Source organism: Podarcis gaigeae (assembly GCF_964106915.1).
Source record: "Podarcis gaigeae genome assembly, chromosome: 4".
NCBI classification, from domain to species: Eukaryota; Metazoa; Chordata; class Lepidosauria; order Squamata; family Lacertidae; genus Podarcis; species Podarcis gaigeae.
The window spans coordinates 55,012,114-55,027,205 of record NC_139677.1 but is presented as its reverse complement, the minus strand read 5'-3'; the positions used below and the strand labels follow the sequence as shown (position 1 = coordinate 55,027,205).

Sequence of the window (15,092 nt, the reverse complement as noted above, 5' to 3'; positions counted from 1 at the left end):
ACAGGAGACTAGTCCGTGTTCCGGGTAGTGTTTAGGGCTTGTCCACACTTCCACTTCTGCTGTGCTTCTGAGCAGTTTTCCGTATACCCTGCCGCTTTCCCCAGGAAAACCAGCTCTTTACTGCTGAACTAGAGCAAACATCAATCTGCGGAAAGCCCAACTGCTGTCTGGTCCAATTCAGCAGTAAAGAGCGGGTTTTCCCGGTGGAATTCACCAGGACAAGAGGAAGTGTGGGCAGGCCCTTGGTTCTGCTCCCAAATTAACATGGGTCTTAGTTTAATCTGATTCTAGGCATTGCTGGGTTCGGTGAGACAGCAGACCTCATGCTAAGGCAAGCTTTTTAAAAATTTTATTTTTTACACATTATCCACATTATACATTAAAAAAATAAATAATCCACGGATCTTAATGCCAAGGGCAAAAAACGAAGGGTGCCCACAGGCCACAGCTAGAAGAACAAATGCCTTCACAGTGGCACGATGAATAGCGTGAGGAAGGATATGGTTTTCTTCTTCTGCGAGAGACGTGCCAAAAAGGAATATAAAAGGAGCCGTACAAGTCTGAGCTTGATTTCCCGTGCCTCATCTGAAGGTTCAGGGCCTGAGCCGGAAAGCTGTTGTGGCACTCAGGAACAGACATGTCCACTGTGAGCAAGAAGCTCGTATAAGGAGAGGCTCAATTAGTCCCACGCTTCAGTGCGTAACAGAATCACCAGTGGTTAAGAAGAAGCTATCGTGCTGCATATGAGGTCCGCTTTCATACGATCCTCACCACCGATTTTGCACTTGGAAGCTCAGTTGCTACTGTACAGCTGTCAGTCTTTTGGCACTGCCCTGGAGGGCTGGGCTCAGGTTTGACCTTTTGAGCAACCGCCGCTGGCAGTGTGGTTTTGCAGGAAGGTCTTTTCGCATTTCCCTGAAAGTTCTCGCGGTACAAATAGTCCATGTAATTTTCCCGCGGCCTGTGTACAATATTGCTGAGCATCATAGAAAACAGGAGGAAGCCAAAAAACCCAACAACAATCAGGATGAACAGAGAAGCAGCAATCTCCTCCTGTTCTTGAACATATGGGTTTGTGTAGTTACAGCACCCTCTTTTGTTCCTTTCTGTGATATAGGTATAAACCAACTTCTTCATCACATACCTTACTTCGGTTGGGTCGATATTCATTTTATTATCCAACTCAGGCTGCAAAAGGAGAGAGAGAAAAAAAAAGAACATTCAGTCTCATGGCTGACATTAGAACTCTTCTCGATTGCATCAAACAAGCGCAGCAACTATTCACAGACCATTCTTTCTCAAAGACTTCCTTAATGAGCTGAACTGCAGATACAGCTTTATTTCTGTGGCAACTATAATGAAAATAACATGGATCCCATTCACTTGTCAAACTGCTGCCGCCAGCTGAAAACCATTAGATTACTTCAGTTTGCCTCTGTCCTTTTGTGTCCAGTATCTAACACAGTAATAGATTTATGATAATTATTTGTCTGTGCCCTATGACATCAGAAAGAAAATAAAGCAGAAAATCAATCCGATGCGGTATCTTTGATTCATAAGCAGAAATTCCGCTATTTTCTACAATGCCAGTGTTCCATATTGAAATGTGGTTGAATGAGCTGCTTCCTTCTTTATCCCTTAGCAGCCACTTAACCTTTTCTCGCTATTTTTTAATAAAGAAATTGTCCTAACAACCCAAGGTATATTTATTTCTCATCGCCACCTGCTTTTCAGATACAAGGAATATCCCAATCCTCTACTCATCCTTTTATCTAACACCATCAAAATTAATTATGTCATATCCCCATTTGTGCTAAGTATGGATCCATATGCACTGATAACTCAGAACCAACATGCAGGTTTTCAAACTACAGAAACCTATCATTATATATATATATATATATATATATATATATATATATATATGCAGGTTTTGGTGTCCTCGGGTGTCTTCCCGTGTAAAAGTTGGGGTGTCTAGGCGACGTTTCGACGAGGTCTCACTCGTCATCTTCAGGCTGGTGCTTTCGGCTTCTTGTTACTGGAACAGAGCGGGATCTCAATGTTTGAGTTCCTATAAATACTGTAGAGGGGGTGTGGTGTTCCTCTACAGTATTTATAGGAACTCAAACATTGAGATCCCGCTCTGTTCCAGTAACAAGAAGCCGAAAGCACCAGCCTGAAGATGACGAGTGAGACCTCGTCGAAACGTCGCCTAGACACCCCAACTTTTACACGGGAAGACACCCGAGGACACCAAAACCTGCATTCCTGTACCCGTGAAAATCTACGAAAGCATATATATATATATATATATATATATATATATATTACACAGATTTAGCATGGAAACAATGTACAGTTCCCATAAAAGATATTATTATTATTATTAAATTGGACTTACAGTAATATCAGCCATGAGTTCCCTTTGGATGACAGCAAGAGCCGTCAAACACAAGACAAACTGCAGCTCCAGCTAGGCTTCTTCCACTGAGCCATATTAACCTATTCCATATACACAGTGCCTTCACCTCTGGTCTGTAGCAGCTGCTTTATATCATCTGTTCTCCTCAATCCCTTTTGGAGCTGGCTTTTGACTGTGGACAGCCAGGCATTTCCTTCCATGCACCTTTTTTAATTCTTTTTTGTGTGGAGTCCTAAGGTGAGCTATCATTGGCCATGTGAAGCTACAGGAACATCCTGGATGATTCAGGCCTGCTATTCCTGGCAAGTCACCTTCCTCCTCCTCCTTTTGCATTATTATGCTTTAATGGCACTGTTTACTCAACCACAAGGCTTGTGACTGGTCCACCTGGAATCCCAGCACCCATTAATATTCAAATGGTCCCTGTGAGCCATGTGTCGAAGGAGTGAGATTTCCATTTTAGGGATATTTCACAGTAACAGTCATAGAATTGCAACAGCAGCAGCGGTGGCTGGTGCATGCACATTGGGAGTGGCAGGCAAGGAGGCCGATAGAAGGAGGAGTCAGAGCCAGTCTCAGGTGGAACTAATTCTAGTTTTGCATCCATCCCTGTCCCTGCTAAGGAAGAGGAAGCCGCTGCCCTGCACTGGCTGTAAGTATGAAGAGAGGCAAGTGGAGGCAGGCAGAGTTTGGTTGGGCAGGACCTCATTTGCCCTAAAGGACCAGCTACCATGGAATGGCAGATATTTTACTTATTTATTTCTTAAAATTTATACACCGCTTGATTATAAAAAAAGTTCTCAAAGTGGTTTACAGAGAGAACAAAATAACATGACTTGTTAAAAAATTTAGAAACAACCCTTTAAAACATTCAAAAACAATAACAGCAGCGATGAACTAAAAACAAATTAAAAGGCACAGCAACATTCTACATGGATAGCTCAGTTGGTTGGAGCGTGGTGCTGAGAATGCCAAGGTTGCAGGCTTGATCCCATAAAGGGCAGCTGCACAGTCCTCCTGCACTGCAGGGGGTTGGACTAGATGATCCTCTGAGTCCCTTCCAACTCTATGTCTGGGTAGGCTGGGCATACCCAATATGGGCAATACTGTATAGATTTCCCCTGTAGCTGTAATAAACTGTAGCACGAATAAACCCCTCATCCTGTCAAGAGAATATAAAACTAGAAGCTGCCTCACTCCAGACCTTCTCCTGCCATAAATCTTCTACTCATCCATGGCATTGCACTAGCGGTAGTGAAGACTTGCCACAACGGTGTACACTTGCTGGGGAAGGTGGAAGAGAGAGATAGACCTGGAGAAGAGAGAGTTGGAAGATTTGGAGGGCAGGACAGAGCGAGTTCATCAGAGATTGCCAAGTTGGTTAGAAAGGAGGGTAGAATGGGGCTGGAGGTTAGGACTGTGGAAGGAGAAGTGGGGTTTGGGGTTAGACTGGGGAAGGGGTGGGGTTGGGGCCAGGATGATGTAAGGAAGTGTGTGAGAGAGAGCAGAGTGAATACGTGCAGAAGGCATTTCTCACACAATCCATTGATTTGTGTACGTTGTTATGTACAAAGCTACTGCACAAATTTGTCAGCCAAAAAGCCGGGTCCAGGCATTTAGATGCAGAATAAATAAAAGAACATTGAAAAGCATAGCATCGCAAATGAGATACTATTTTAGTAAAAAACAGTATCCATGTCTTACTATTTTAGTAACACTTACCTAGACTTAGATGAACTGTTGTAAGGATGGAGATAATTGTCTTATCTTTTGTCAGGAATCAATTACGTATTGTGGTGCAAATCCTCTCAATGCTTTCTCTTGCTGAAAAGTAGAATACAGTTTGTGAAAATCAGGAATGCTCTCAAGGTGCAACAAACAGCCACAGGATTTTAATTCTTGTTCTGTTGAATGATCCCAATCCCATTCAGGATAATTAAGATGGAGGAGCCACAATTCCTTCTCCAAGCTGCCTTATCATGTGGAGATCTTGAATATTACACCAGCGTAACAAGAGTGGTGCCAATCCCACATGCTTCTCACAATATTCCTGAGCATTTTAGACAGATTGCTAGGCCACACAGACTCTGTGCTAACTAAAGCTAGATTCTCTGGCGAGACATCAAAACTGAATTCACCATCATTACAATAAGCAGGAAGTCTGTTGTGCTGGTGGAAAGAGGGGGAATGGAACTGAGTTTTCTGCATAGAGCTTGTAAGAGCACGTTTTAGTTGCAAATAATTGCTTACAGCCAGACAGGCATAATTATATTTCAATTACCTAGAGTGTTGTTTCCCCACCATTACCCACCAACTTACCTTCTTCTGCCCTGACTCTGAAGCATTATCTTGAAGCCATGTCAATATCAGCAAAAGAGCAAGCAGAAATGCTTCCTTCCCTCACTCTGAGTTCTTCTATATAGGAAGGAACAGCAGCACCGCCTGCTGTGGGACGTGTGAACACTTGGTGCCCCTGAGGTGGAAACTCGGTCCTTTGGATTCCAACTCAATGTTTCAAACCGAAATGTTTCAAAGCTTCTGACAGTGGGAGGCAAGGGGATGAATTTGGGTGTGAGGCATTTTAGCCCTTCTCTAGGAACACAAGAACTGCCTTAGAGCAAGCCAGACCATTGGGTCCATCTAGCTTAGTAGACTGGTGGACAATGGCTCTCCAGTTTTTCTGATAGAGTCTTTCCCAGTCCTACTTGCAGATGCTGGGGGTTGAAGCCAGGACCTTCTGCAAGCAAGACATGTGCTCTGCCACTGAGCAACAGGGTCCTCTTCTACAATTCACTCTTTGGCTTTTTATTTTAGCCTGCTCAGTAAAATTATAGCAGGTGATGGCGAGGCGATACAATCTGTTATAAAAACTGGAGAGCTATTTGTTATATTTTTTTAAAAAAAAACCATGTACACTGCTTTTAAACATTAAAAAAATTCTTCTCAGAGTGGTTCACACTATACAGAACAACCAGCAAAAGACCAACATAAATCCAGCATAATAATGTTGAGCGAGTCATGTTGATTACTAGTGGACCAGCACCTAGTCTGGGCTTGTCAGCTCCTTTTAAGTTGTGTTCACTTTTAAAGCATACAATGCATTGTTGGTTAATCTTCACAGAGCTTCCATTGCCAGGAACGCCTAACAAACTACAATGCCCAGAATTCTTTGAAAGGAGAAAATGTGTTTTGCATGTCCACTGCCTTGCATTCCCTTTAGAAGACTCCACCCTGGTATTGTTTACTGCTTGTTTACAGCAGCTCATTGGGCTGCACACTCAAAAGGCTTAGCAGCTCTCCACATATGCAGTGCATAATAATAATGATGATAATGATGATAATATAATAATAATAATTTATTTATACCCCATCCATTTGGCTGGGTTTCCCCAACCACTCTGAGTGGCTCACAATCGTATTAAAAACACGACAAAACATCAAACCTTAAAAACTTCCCTAAACAGGCATGCAAGGGGGTGGGAGAAAGTCAAGAGTGAGGCTCTAGCATGCAAAACTGCAGGGGAGGAAAATAAAGTTTGGGGGAACAGAAGGACAGAGAGGATACAATAGCCATGTATCCTAAATAAATAAGGTGTCTATATGGGTTTTTGTTTGTTTTTTTGTAAGTTGATTTGGGTTGCCTTGGGCAAGATAAAGCAACTTACACATTTAATACATTATTTTTTTAAAAAAAGAATTGAATGAAGAGAAGGAGGTAGAAGGGATGAATGGGCTGAGGGAAAGAAATGGCGAATCCCACTGTGCTGGGCCTGCTGGGCTTCCTGACCCCTCTGCTTCTCTCTCTCTGCCTCCCCCCCCCATCTCTCTCTCACACACAGTAGCCCATTAGAGTGAATGGGGCACTGCCACACCAATCTGAGACTACCCTTCGCCATCTCCCACCTGCTGATCTTCTTACTTATGACCAGTCAAGGGGCTCCTCTGCCTGTCAACATCCTCCTCCGTTGCCTCAGCGTTGTCCTTGTAGAACTCAGCAGGGGGAAGCAGGGTGATAAAACTAGAACCAGTTGGCTCTGCCTGTTATTGGCTTTGGTTCCGCCTCCTGTCAGTTTCCCTGCCTCCTGACCTACCAGTCCTAATGGGCATCAGCCACCACTGTGCTCATGCGTGTCCAACTTTCTTATCACTTAAGGAGCTTGGTGTGGGGGGTGGAAAGGCCAGAGAGAATTTTCATGGAAATTAGAAAGTGGGAAAATTTTTATAAGTTGCTATTAGCGGTCAATTAGGAATAGAGAGGAAGGACACTGGGGAAGGAAGCTGTTGTAGGGTTGCCATATTTTGAAGAGCAAAAAACAGGACACATTTGCCGGCTTCTATGTTTAACTATCTGGGACGCAGGTGGCGCTGTGGGTTAAAGCCTCAGCGCCTAGGACTTGCCGATCGAAAGGTCGGCAGTTCGAATCCCTGCGGCGGGGTGCGCTCCCGCTGCTCGGTCCCAGCGCCTGCCAACCTAGCAGTTCCAAAGCACCTCCGGGTGCAAGTAGATAAATAGGGACCGCTTACCAGCGGGAAGGTAAACGGCGTTTCCGTGTGCGGCTCTGGCTCGCCAGAGCAGCGATGTCACGCTGGCCACGTGACCCGGAAGTGTCTCCGGACAGCGCTGGCCCCTGGCCTCTTGAGTGAGATGGGCGCACAACCCCAGAGTCTGTCAAGACTGGCCCGTACGGGCAGGGGTACCTTTACCTTTACCTTTATGTTTAACTATGGATCACTATGATGACTCTCATTTTACATACCCATGAAAAAGAGGACATGTCCTTGAAAAAGTGAATATAAAAGAAACAGGGGGGGGGGGAGGAATAAAAGCAATTGGCAGTTTGGAGCTGGGAATAGGGTAGATGTTTATTATCCTGCATTTTCTTATCTTGGGCTTCCAAAAAAATGGAGATTTTTTTATTCCCTGCCCCATATGCCTGCCAATGTTTATTTTACTCATCTCCTATTTCCTTTCACACTTAATAAACATTAATGTGTGAGTAATACAAAATTTGAATATGCAATCCTAAATGCCCTTGCTAGGGAGTAAGTTCCACTGAAGGCAGTGGTACTTACTTCTGAGTAAATGAAGATTGCACTGTTAAGAGTAAAATACCATCTGTTGCTGTAGTGAAGAATTAATTCTTGGTACAGCACACATACAGAGCCCTGTTTTGACTTGAATTTGTAATCGCTCGGGCTTTTCTTATCATAGCATCAGCTCAAATTGAGAAGCAAACAATACCAGAAAATAAATACTTTTCCTTTGAAACCAACAACTCTTAAGAATAAAGGAAACAAGTGAAGTAACATTTACACAGAACAAATAGAAACTCCAATTATATGTGCTGCAGTGATTTCCAGCATGTTGTGGTAAAGTGATCAACAACTCATGTGTTGGTGGAATTATATTGGTGATGGTGGTTAATTGTGACTATATCTCTTTGAACAAAATCTGTATTTCACAAAACTGGAGGTATTGCGTCCTAGATTTGGAGAAATAGTTGTGTATTATGAACTTTCACCAAAATTATCAGAAGATGGGAGAAAACTACCACTGAATATCAATCTTAAACATATTAAACAATATGTTTAATATTGTTGTGAGGGGTGTATTTTTCGTATCTGAACACTTACTGTTTTACCTTATAGTAACTAAATGCAAGCCACGCTAAATAGCCACCCAGAATAACTACCTGATCAGGGTAATTAGATAAAAGTTTAATTAGATAAAAGTTAATTACTAAATCCCATCAGGCCTATTCCCAACCTTTACTGCATGACTCAAGATACTGGGTGAGCTCATACACGAATGCTTATAACTTATCTCATTTTTTTATCCTACTTCTCACATGTGGAAACAAAGGAGTTAGAAAAACAAAAACAAACAAATGAGGGTATGGTGTTTTTTTAAAAAAATAACAAATAGAAAATAACAAATAGAAAACAGCAACCGCAATCTATAATAATTAGCAGCAATATAAAGAGCAAAAAGGCAATAAAAATGATTATCTCTGCAATGTATGATATTGTATATTATATTGTTCTGTTGTAACAAAAAAGTTTTTAAAAATTGCCTAAGGGTACGTGAACAGAGAGTTCAATAAATAATTATAATAATATTTATTTATTTATTTATTTATTTAGTTAGTTAGTTAGTTAGTTAGTTAGTTATATGCTGCCCATCTGACAGCACTGCCACAGAAGAAAATCTCAGGGTTTCTACAGGTAACAGACAGACTTGGAATTAAGCTGTATAGCAGGCTTCCTCAACCTCGGCCCTCCAAATTTTTTGGGCCTACAACTCCCATGATCCCTAGTTAGCAGGACCAGTGGTCAGGGATGCTGGGAATTGTAGTCTCAAAACACCTGGAGGGCCGAGGTTGAGGAAGCCTGCTGTATAGGACTTTAAAAATTAACACCAGCATTTTATAGTGAGCTTGGGAGTGAACAGGTAAAGCATTGCAGATGGTATCAAATCAGTGTAGTGCCCATTTCAGGTATTCAGATGTTGCTGTTCTGGGCATGGCCCTTATGGAAAACCTAGCTGCCATCCAACAACATTCTTGCAACTGCATTTTGTACCAATTATGGTTTCCAAAGTGTCTTTAAAGCCTACCGTGTGTGAAGAGCATTGCAGTAATTCAGACTGGATGTAATTGCTGCACAACTAACTGGCAGGAGGAGGGAGATATCTCCAGGTATGGTGACAGTTGGCCAAGCTGGTAAAACGTGCTTCTGGCCACTTAATAGCAAGGGGCAATACTGAGTCTAAAAGCACCCTCAAGCCACTTGATTCTTCAAGCGGAAGTGAAATTCAGCATAGGACCTGATTGTACACTGTCCCCAAGGTCTACAGAGCCCAACCAAAAGCAGGTTTGGTTCATCTGGATTAAGTGTCAGGTAATTTGCCCATAGCAACTGGTTCCAGACGCCTGTTCAGACTTTTCAGCACCTCACCAGGCTCAGTTTATGTAAATGAGATGTAGAGCTGCATGCTGTTGGCACACTCATAGCATTTCAGTCCCAAAAGTGCATGTACTGTTTTTCTTATTGCTTCAAGCACAAAATGTTCTACAATAGAAGTTCATGCATTCCCCTACTGGAAGTCCTCAAGGTACATGCATATATCCACCTGAGCAGTTTTTCATACCAAGAAGAGCATTTTGTTTGAACACAGTTGGATTAAAAAGAAGCATAAAACCACAGTGCTGCATCTTGTGTGAGAACCTGCAATGCGCTTAGTGCATCCCAAGTCTTTTCTGTGAGGGAAACATCACATGTAACTCAATTTGTTTCAGTGAGAAAACAGTTTTACCTCCTCTCACTTGTTATGTTTTGTCACAAATTTCAACAGAGAGCCAATACCTGTCAGGAATTTAATAAACCAGAAATATGAGAAAGTGAGTAAGTGCATATAAATGCATATATAACTGTCCCTTATAATTTCATCAAATTTAAGATCTCTGAGAGGGGAAAAGAAAAAGATAATAATTAAAAGTCATTTCTTTCTCTTCTACCCTCATCAGTATCTTTAAAAGCTGAAGCAAGTGCAAAGTCCACTTAAAACAAGTACTATAGTATATAGATTTTATTAATGTACTTACATGTCATGCCTATCTATCAGATGTGAAGCATTGTCATCCCTGAAGTAAATTTAATGCAAGTCTTGTGATGGCTCTGAGTAGAGAATATAAGAAGAGAGGAGTGACCTCTTTTTCCTTATGACAAGCAAATGTTCAAGGAAGTGGCCCATGTGAGGGAAGTCAAAATCCCAAGCAGACTTACTCATAATAAGGTCCAGTGAATATCTGTGAGGTGGAATCATTGTCAAGATTTTAAACAATTTCCCCCCAAATTGTCATAAGATTGTTGTTGGTTTTTAGGGCTGCAAAACCAGAAGCCGTAATAAAACTGAATTATTTGGTCTTACTCTACAGGTATCGGGCAAATAGGTTCATCGGTGGCATAATAATCCAACTTCATTTCCTCCATATGGGAAATGTTTCGTCCCAATGCAGAACTGTAGCTGTAGATTATTGCTTAACATGGGAATTCATCACAAGGAAAATATTAGATGATTGAGCCATAGCTTTCTGCGGGAGATGTTTCTATCTCCCTCATGTAAACAAGTACTTTCATGATTCTTACTTTTACCTCAGGGCAAAAGAGTCACCGAAAAGGAAGAAAGGGGCATTGTTATACTACTTTAAGATTAAGTAACTCAATGATGCTGCTTCCTGTTACTAGCTTTTCCTGATTCTCGCACTGGGCATGGATTTAATTTCCACATCCCTCAAGTGTCATATCAGTGCACATTACACCACTTTGTTTATACACCCATTTCATTACTAACTTACAGCACAGTTTACAACATTTATTAAAACTAGACCTATTTTCCACAGAACCTGAACAGATTTCTGCTCCCTGAGCTACAAAGCTTTCTATGTTTACAAAGGACCAAACTGCAAGTTATATTAAAAGAGCTTTTAACTGACGTGCTTAGAAAAAGCAGCTGTGTGTATGCATATGTGTGTGTGCCAGTTGTGATCAGTGATCCTGGAGTGCATGAGAGGGATGTGGGTGATGCTGTGGTCTAAACCTCTGAGCTTCTTGGGCTTGCCGATCTATGATCAGAGATTTGAATCCCTGTGACGGAGTGAGCTCCCATTGCTCTGTCCCAGCTCCTGCCAACCTAGCAGTTCAAAAGCGCCCCAGTGCAAGAAGATGAATAGGTACCGCAGGAAGGTAAACAGCATTTCCGTGCGCTCTGGTTTCTGTCACGGTGTCCCGTTGTGTCAGAAGCAGGTTAGTCATGCTAGCCACATGACCCAGAAATCCGTCTGTGGACAAATGTCGGCTCTCTTGGTGTTAAAGCGAGATGAGTGCCGCAACCCCAGTCGCCTTTGACTGGACTTAACCGTCCAGCAGTCCTTTACCTTTTTACCTTTTACCTGTTCCCTACTCCCTTTGCACCTTTTCCCCACAAAAAATATCCCCTGGGAGCTGTGCTCTCTGAAGGTGCTATTTGCAGCCCAGCCCTCTCCATGAAAGGTTGCTGTTTCTCCATGTTAAACCATTGCTACATACATTTTCTGCCTCATTGTAGTTCCATGAAGTCAGGAACTGCTGGCTTATTAAGGTCTCCATAACACACTAGGATAAGGTACGAATAAGGTATCCATCTCTATATCTTATCTACTTATTTCATAATACTTCGCTTCTACGCACTTCTCAGAACTGTTTGCATGTTCACCTAGCTTCACGTTGATCTACATTTGTGTAGTTGGTTGGTAGATGAGGCCTTGTTGGTGATGCACCCATGGGGGCTGCCTGGTTGTTGTTGATCTGACAGGCCATTTCAGAGGTGGTTCCCCATTTGTGGAATGCTCTTCCTGGTGAGGTATGTCTTTCTCCATTCCTCTTTGTCTCCATTCCTCTTTGTCCAGTCATTTGGTAGTTGAAATATACTGTTTGTGGCAACCCTGAAATCATTGACTGAGAGAATGTAATTGTTTTTAACAGTTTTAATGATTTTTAAAAATGATATTTCTGTTAATATGCTTGCCACCCTGGATTGCTTTGGGATGAAAAACAGGGTATAAAGCAAACAAATAACAATAATAAATAGCTTCTATACATTTCTGCAGTGGAATGGACAGGCTTAGTTTGACTGAAAGTGCTATTCAGGTGAGATGCATCATATCATCCATTTCACAGCAATAAATTCTGCAAAATCTGCACAAGTTTCTACAGAATTTCAAACATTTGGCATAAAGACTGAGGTAACACATGATAGAAGTACCTTGGATCTGTTGGGAGAAACTGAGAAAATTCCAGAGTGGAAAATTTCCCCTCTCCATTCCCTGAAAGCCTTACATTATGTCTGTAGGTCTTGTGACTCGTCAACAGATGAATGGAGTCTGCGAGGCAAGTATTGTGGCCATTCTGGTGCCTGACTCTCTCCATCCTAAATTTTGTAAGGACTACACAGGCCAATTTAACAGGTCGCTCATGAGCTTGTATGCATGGCTGATAGACTGTTTGCCCAGTGGGTCACAGATTGTGCGGAATCACTTGCATATGCTTAATTTTCACAATAATCTGATGCTCTAAATTAATTATGACATTTCTATGATTTGGACTGTGCTATCAGAAAGCATCAGCTGTGCCTCATGGAAAAGTTGACAATGACTGAATTTTGTGGACTAATTTCTAGACAGCTCTCATTTCTACCTCTGGATATTTTTTAAACCAGAAAATGACCTACTGATACAAAGAGATGGTTCTTTTTACCTTTTTGATATGAGTGCCTCTTCCTTCCTGGTATAGATAGAGATGGAGCTAAATGTAAGTCCCCTGGAATGGAATTACACAGGTAAAATAAACTTGTATGATTATCTGAAAATACATTAAATTGTTTTCTATATGAAGCTAAATACATTTACACCTGCAGTTTTCCCCAATAAATTTCCTCAACTTTACAGTTAGTCTATACTATGCTTATTTAAATGTTCCTCTTGGCTATTTTCAGAAACAGCAGATAATGGAATGTTTCAGGGACCTGAACTTCTCAAAATTACCACCAGCCAAGCCATCACACCATCAGCCAGGACTTTCCAGGTAAAATGACTCATTAGTACACTGTACGTCTACCGGTACTTCTTCTGTGGCTCATGGTAAGAAAATTGTAACTCAAAATATCCTGCTGGCCTTTTTTATGTTGTTAACCATATTGCCTTTAGATGTCAGTTCAGTTTATTCCCATAGTGCCGGATGATGTCTGCAGAACGAACACTGATATGAATCTTTTGCTTATTGGCTTTTTGTGTAAGACTTTGATGAGTTAATAGAAGCTATAGATATCCTTTTAAATACCCTGTTGTTACTGTATTTTTCGCTCTATAAGACGCACCCAACCATAAGATGCACCTAGTTTTTAGAGGAGGAAAACAAGAAACAAGAAAGCAACGCAAAGCCTCTTGAGTAAAAAGGCAGGAGTGCTCCGGCTGCGCTCAAGAGGCTTTGTGTGGCTATCCCTCAAGCCAGAAGAGCACACCGATCCCTCTTGCTCTCCTGGTTTCAGGGATAGCTGCACAGCCTGCATTCACTCCATAAGACACACACACATTTCCCCTTTTTTTAGGGGGGGGGGGAACTGCATCTTATAGAGCGAAAAATACGGTACTTTTCCAAACGAGATGGCCTAGTTTAATGATGCACAGGAATCTTTCATCTTATGTGGGAGTTCGGTTCCAAGAGTTATGAGTAGTACAAGGCTGTTGCATATATCTTGTAATCTGCCTTGATGACTTTGTAAACCACAATTTTTTTACTGCTATATATGAAGATGGACCACAGCTCATTGGTACAGCTTTGCATGTATAAGATCACATGCTCAATTTTTGGTATCTTCAAGAGTCATAAGGAGCGCAGGTAATCAAAGGATGCAATACTAGAGTAGGCGGATTCTTAAAAGTTAATTTGTGCTTCCCAGTGGCACCACTAGGATTGGGCTTTGGGGCCTAGGCTGAAAGTCTCCCTCAATGAATCCGGAGTGGCAGTGGTAGGTAAGATGGCAAGCCACAGCATGTGTCAGGTTTGCAGGTGGTTGCTCGCGAGTAAACAGCCAGGACTCCAACCTGTCTTTTACAGGTTTTATTTAGTGCAAACTATGTACAGTGCAGAAGCCCAAAGTTCACGTCTGTCTCAGTCACTTGCAGATTCCGGGAGTGGCCCCTTCCGGTTTCCCCCCCAACATAAGAACTTAGACACCCCAAATCTCTGCCTCCCCTTCTTCCATTTCATCCCTGTGCACAAACTGGGCGACGGAAGAGGCATGTCTGTTTCCTGACCAGCCTGGCTAAGCGAAGCGCTTGCGCTCACCGTAGCTTCTGTGAGCCTTTCCCTCACCTCGCCCCTCCTTTCCCCCTCTGCTTCACTGGAGGCGTGGTTCTCTCCAGTGCCTGATGAAGAGCTCCTTCTGAACGTTGTAGGCTCCCTGTATTCTTGTGCCCCCCCCCCCCCGCTTTTGATGGCAGTCCCCTGACAGCATGCTAGAAAGCAAAGTGCGCACATCACCAGTTTAATATACATACCCCCAAGGCAATGAGAGTGGCAACGAGAGGCGCCAACCAGATGCCAGCTTTGGGTGGAGCATGCAGGAAGCAGGTCAAGCAACCTTAGATCAACCCCTCCTTGCCCCGGTGCTCTCTGTGGCCTCACAACCCCAAAGGTAGTGTCTGATTGGCTAAATTCAATGCCACTCTCATTGTTTGGGGGAAATATTGTTAGTTAAAAGTTGTGGCGGATGACTACAAAGCCTCAGCTGCTATCAGCACATGGTTTTGTTTCCTAGTTTGTGGTAAGCAGCCTTGCTCCTTTACCTACTTATTCCTCCCATGGCAGTGGCCATTGGGTCTGTGTGGGAGAAGAGTGTCAACAGCAGGTGGGCGAGCAAGAGAAAGAAGTGTGTCAATTGGATGAGTGCCCTGCCACTCGACAAGGCCCCAATCCTCAACCCTGCTTCAAAGGTGCCTCATCAGAAGTCCTCTCAAACCTGGCAGTGCTTCTGGTGCAAATACACTACTAGGCTCCTCAGGATCCCATCTCTAGCCATCTTTTTAAGCACTGCTAAATAGCTGCTTTCCATTTGGAGACAGGGCAGGTTATG

The 15,092-nt window shown here is 42.6% G+C and overlaps 2 protein-coding genes and 1 long non-coding RNA gene across 5 annotated transcripts in view; 2 read left to right on the top strand and 1 right to left on the bottom strand.

The window, feature by feature from the left end:
* Window positions 1-15,092, top strand: part of KCNE2 (potassium voltage-gated channel subfamily E regulatory subunit 2) — a 220,475-nt gene that overhangs the window by 26,819 nt on the left and 178,564 nt on the right. The window lies entirely within an intron of this gene.
* The window catches only part of CLIC6 (chloride intracellular channel 6), a 132,020-nt gene that overhangs the window by 8,841 nt on the left and 108,087 nt on the right, over window positions 1-15,092 (top strand). Inside the window, exons 1-2 of one of the 3 annotated variants that reach the window (XM_083735088.1) lie at window positions 2,937-3,074; window positions 12,954-13,042. In XM_083735088.1, coding sequence (XP_083591214.1) covers window positions 12,971-13,042 — 72 coding nt within the window. In that variant the 5' untranslated portion in view covers window positions 2,937-3,074; window positions 12,954-12,970. Of the gene's footprint in view, window positions 1-2,936; window positions 3,075-11,667; window positions 11,823-12,953; window positions 13,043-15,092 lie in introns of those variants that run through there. The other 2 variants (XM_083735089.1, XM_083735087.1) reach the window with 2 other exon arrangements.
* On the bottom strand, window positions 339-2,561 carry LOC310842889. The gene is made up of 2 exons (XR_014563369.1): window positions 2,402-2,561; window positions 339-1,188 (listed from the first exon to the last, which is right to left on the bottom strand). It is a non-coding gene; the product is annotated as an uncharacterized lncRNA (long non-coding RNA).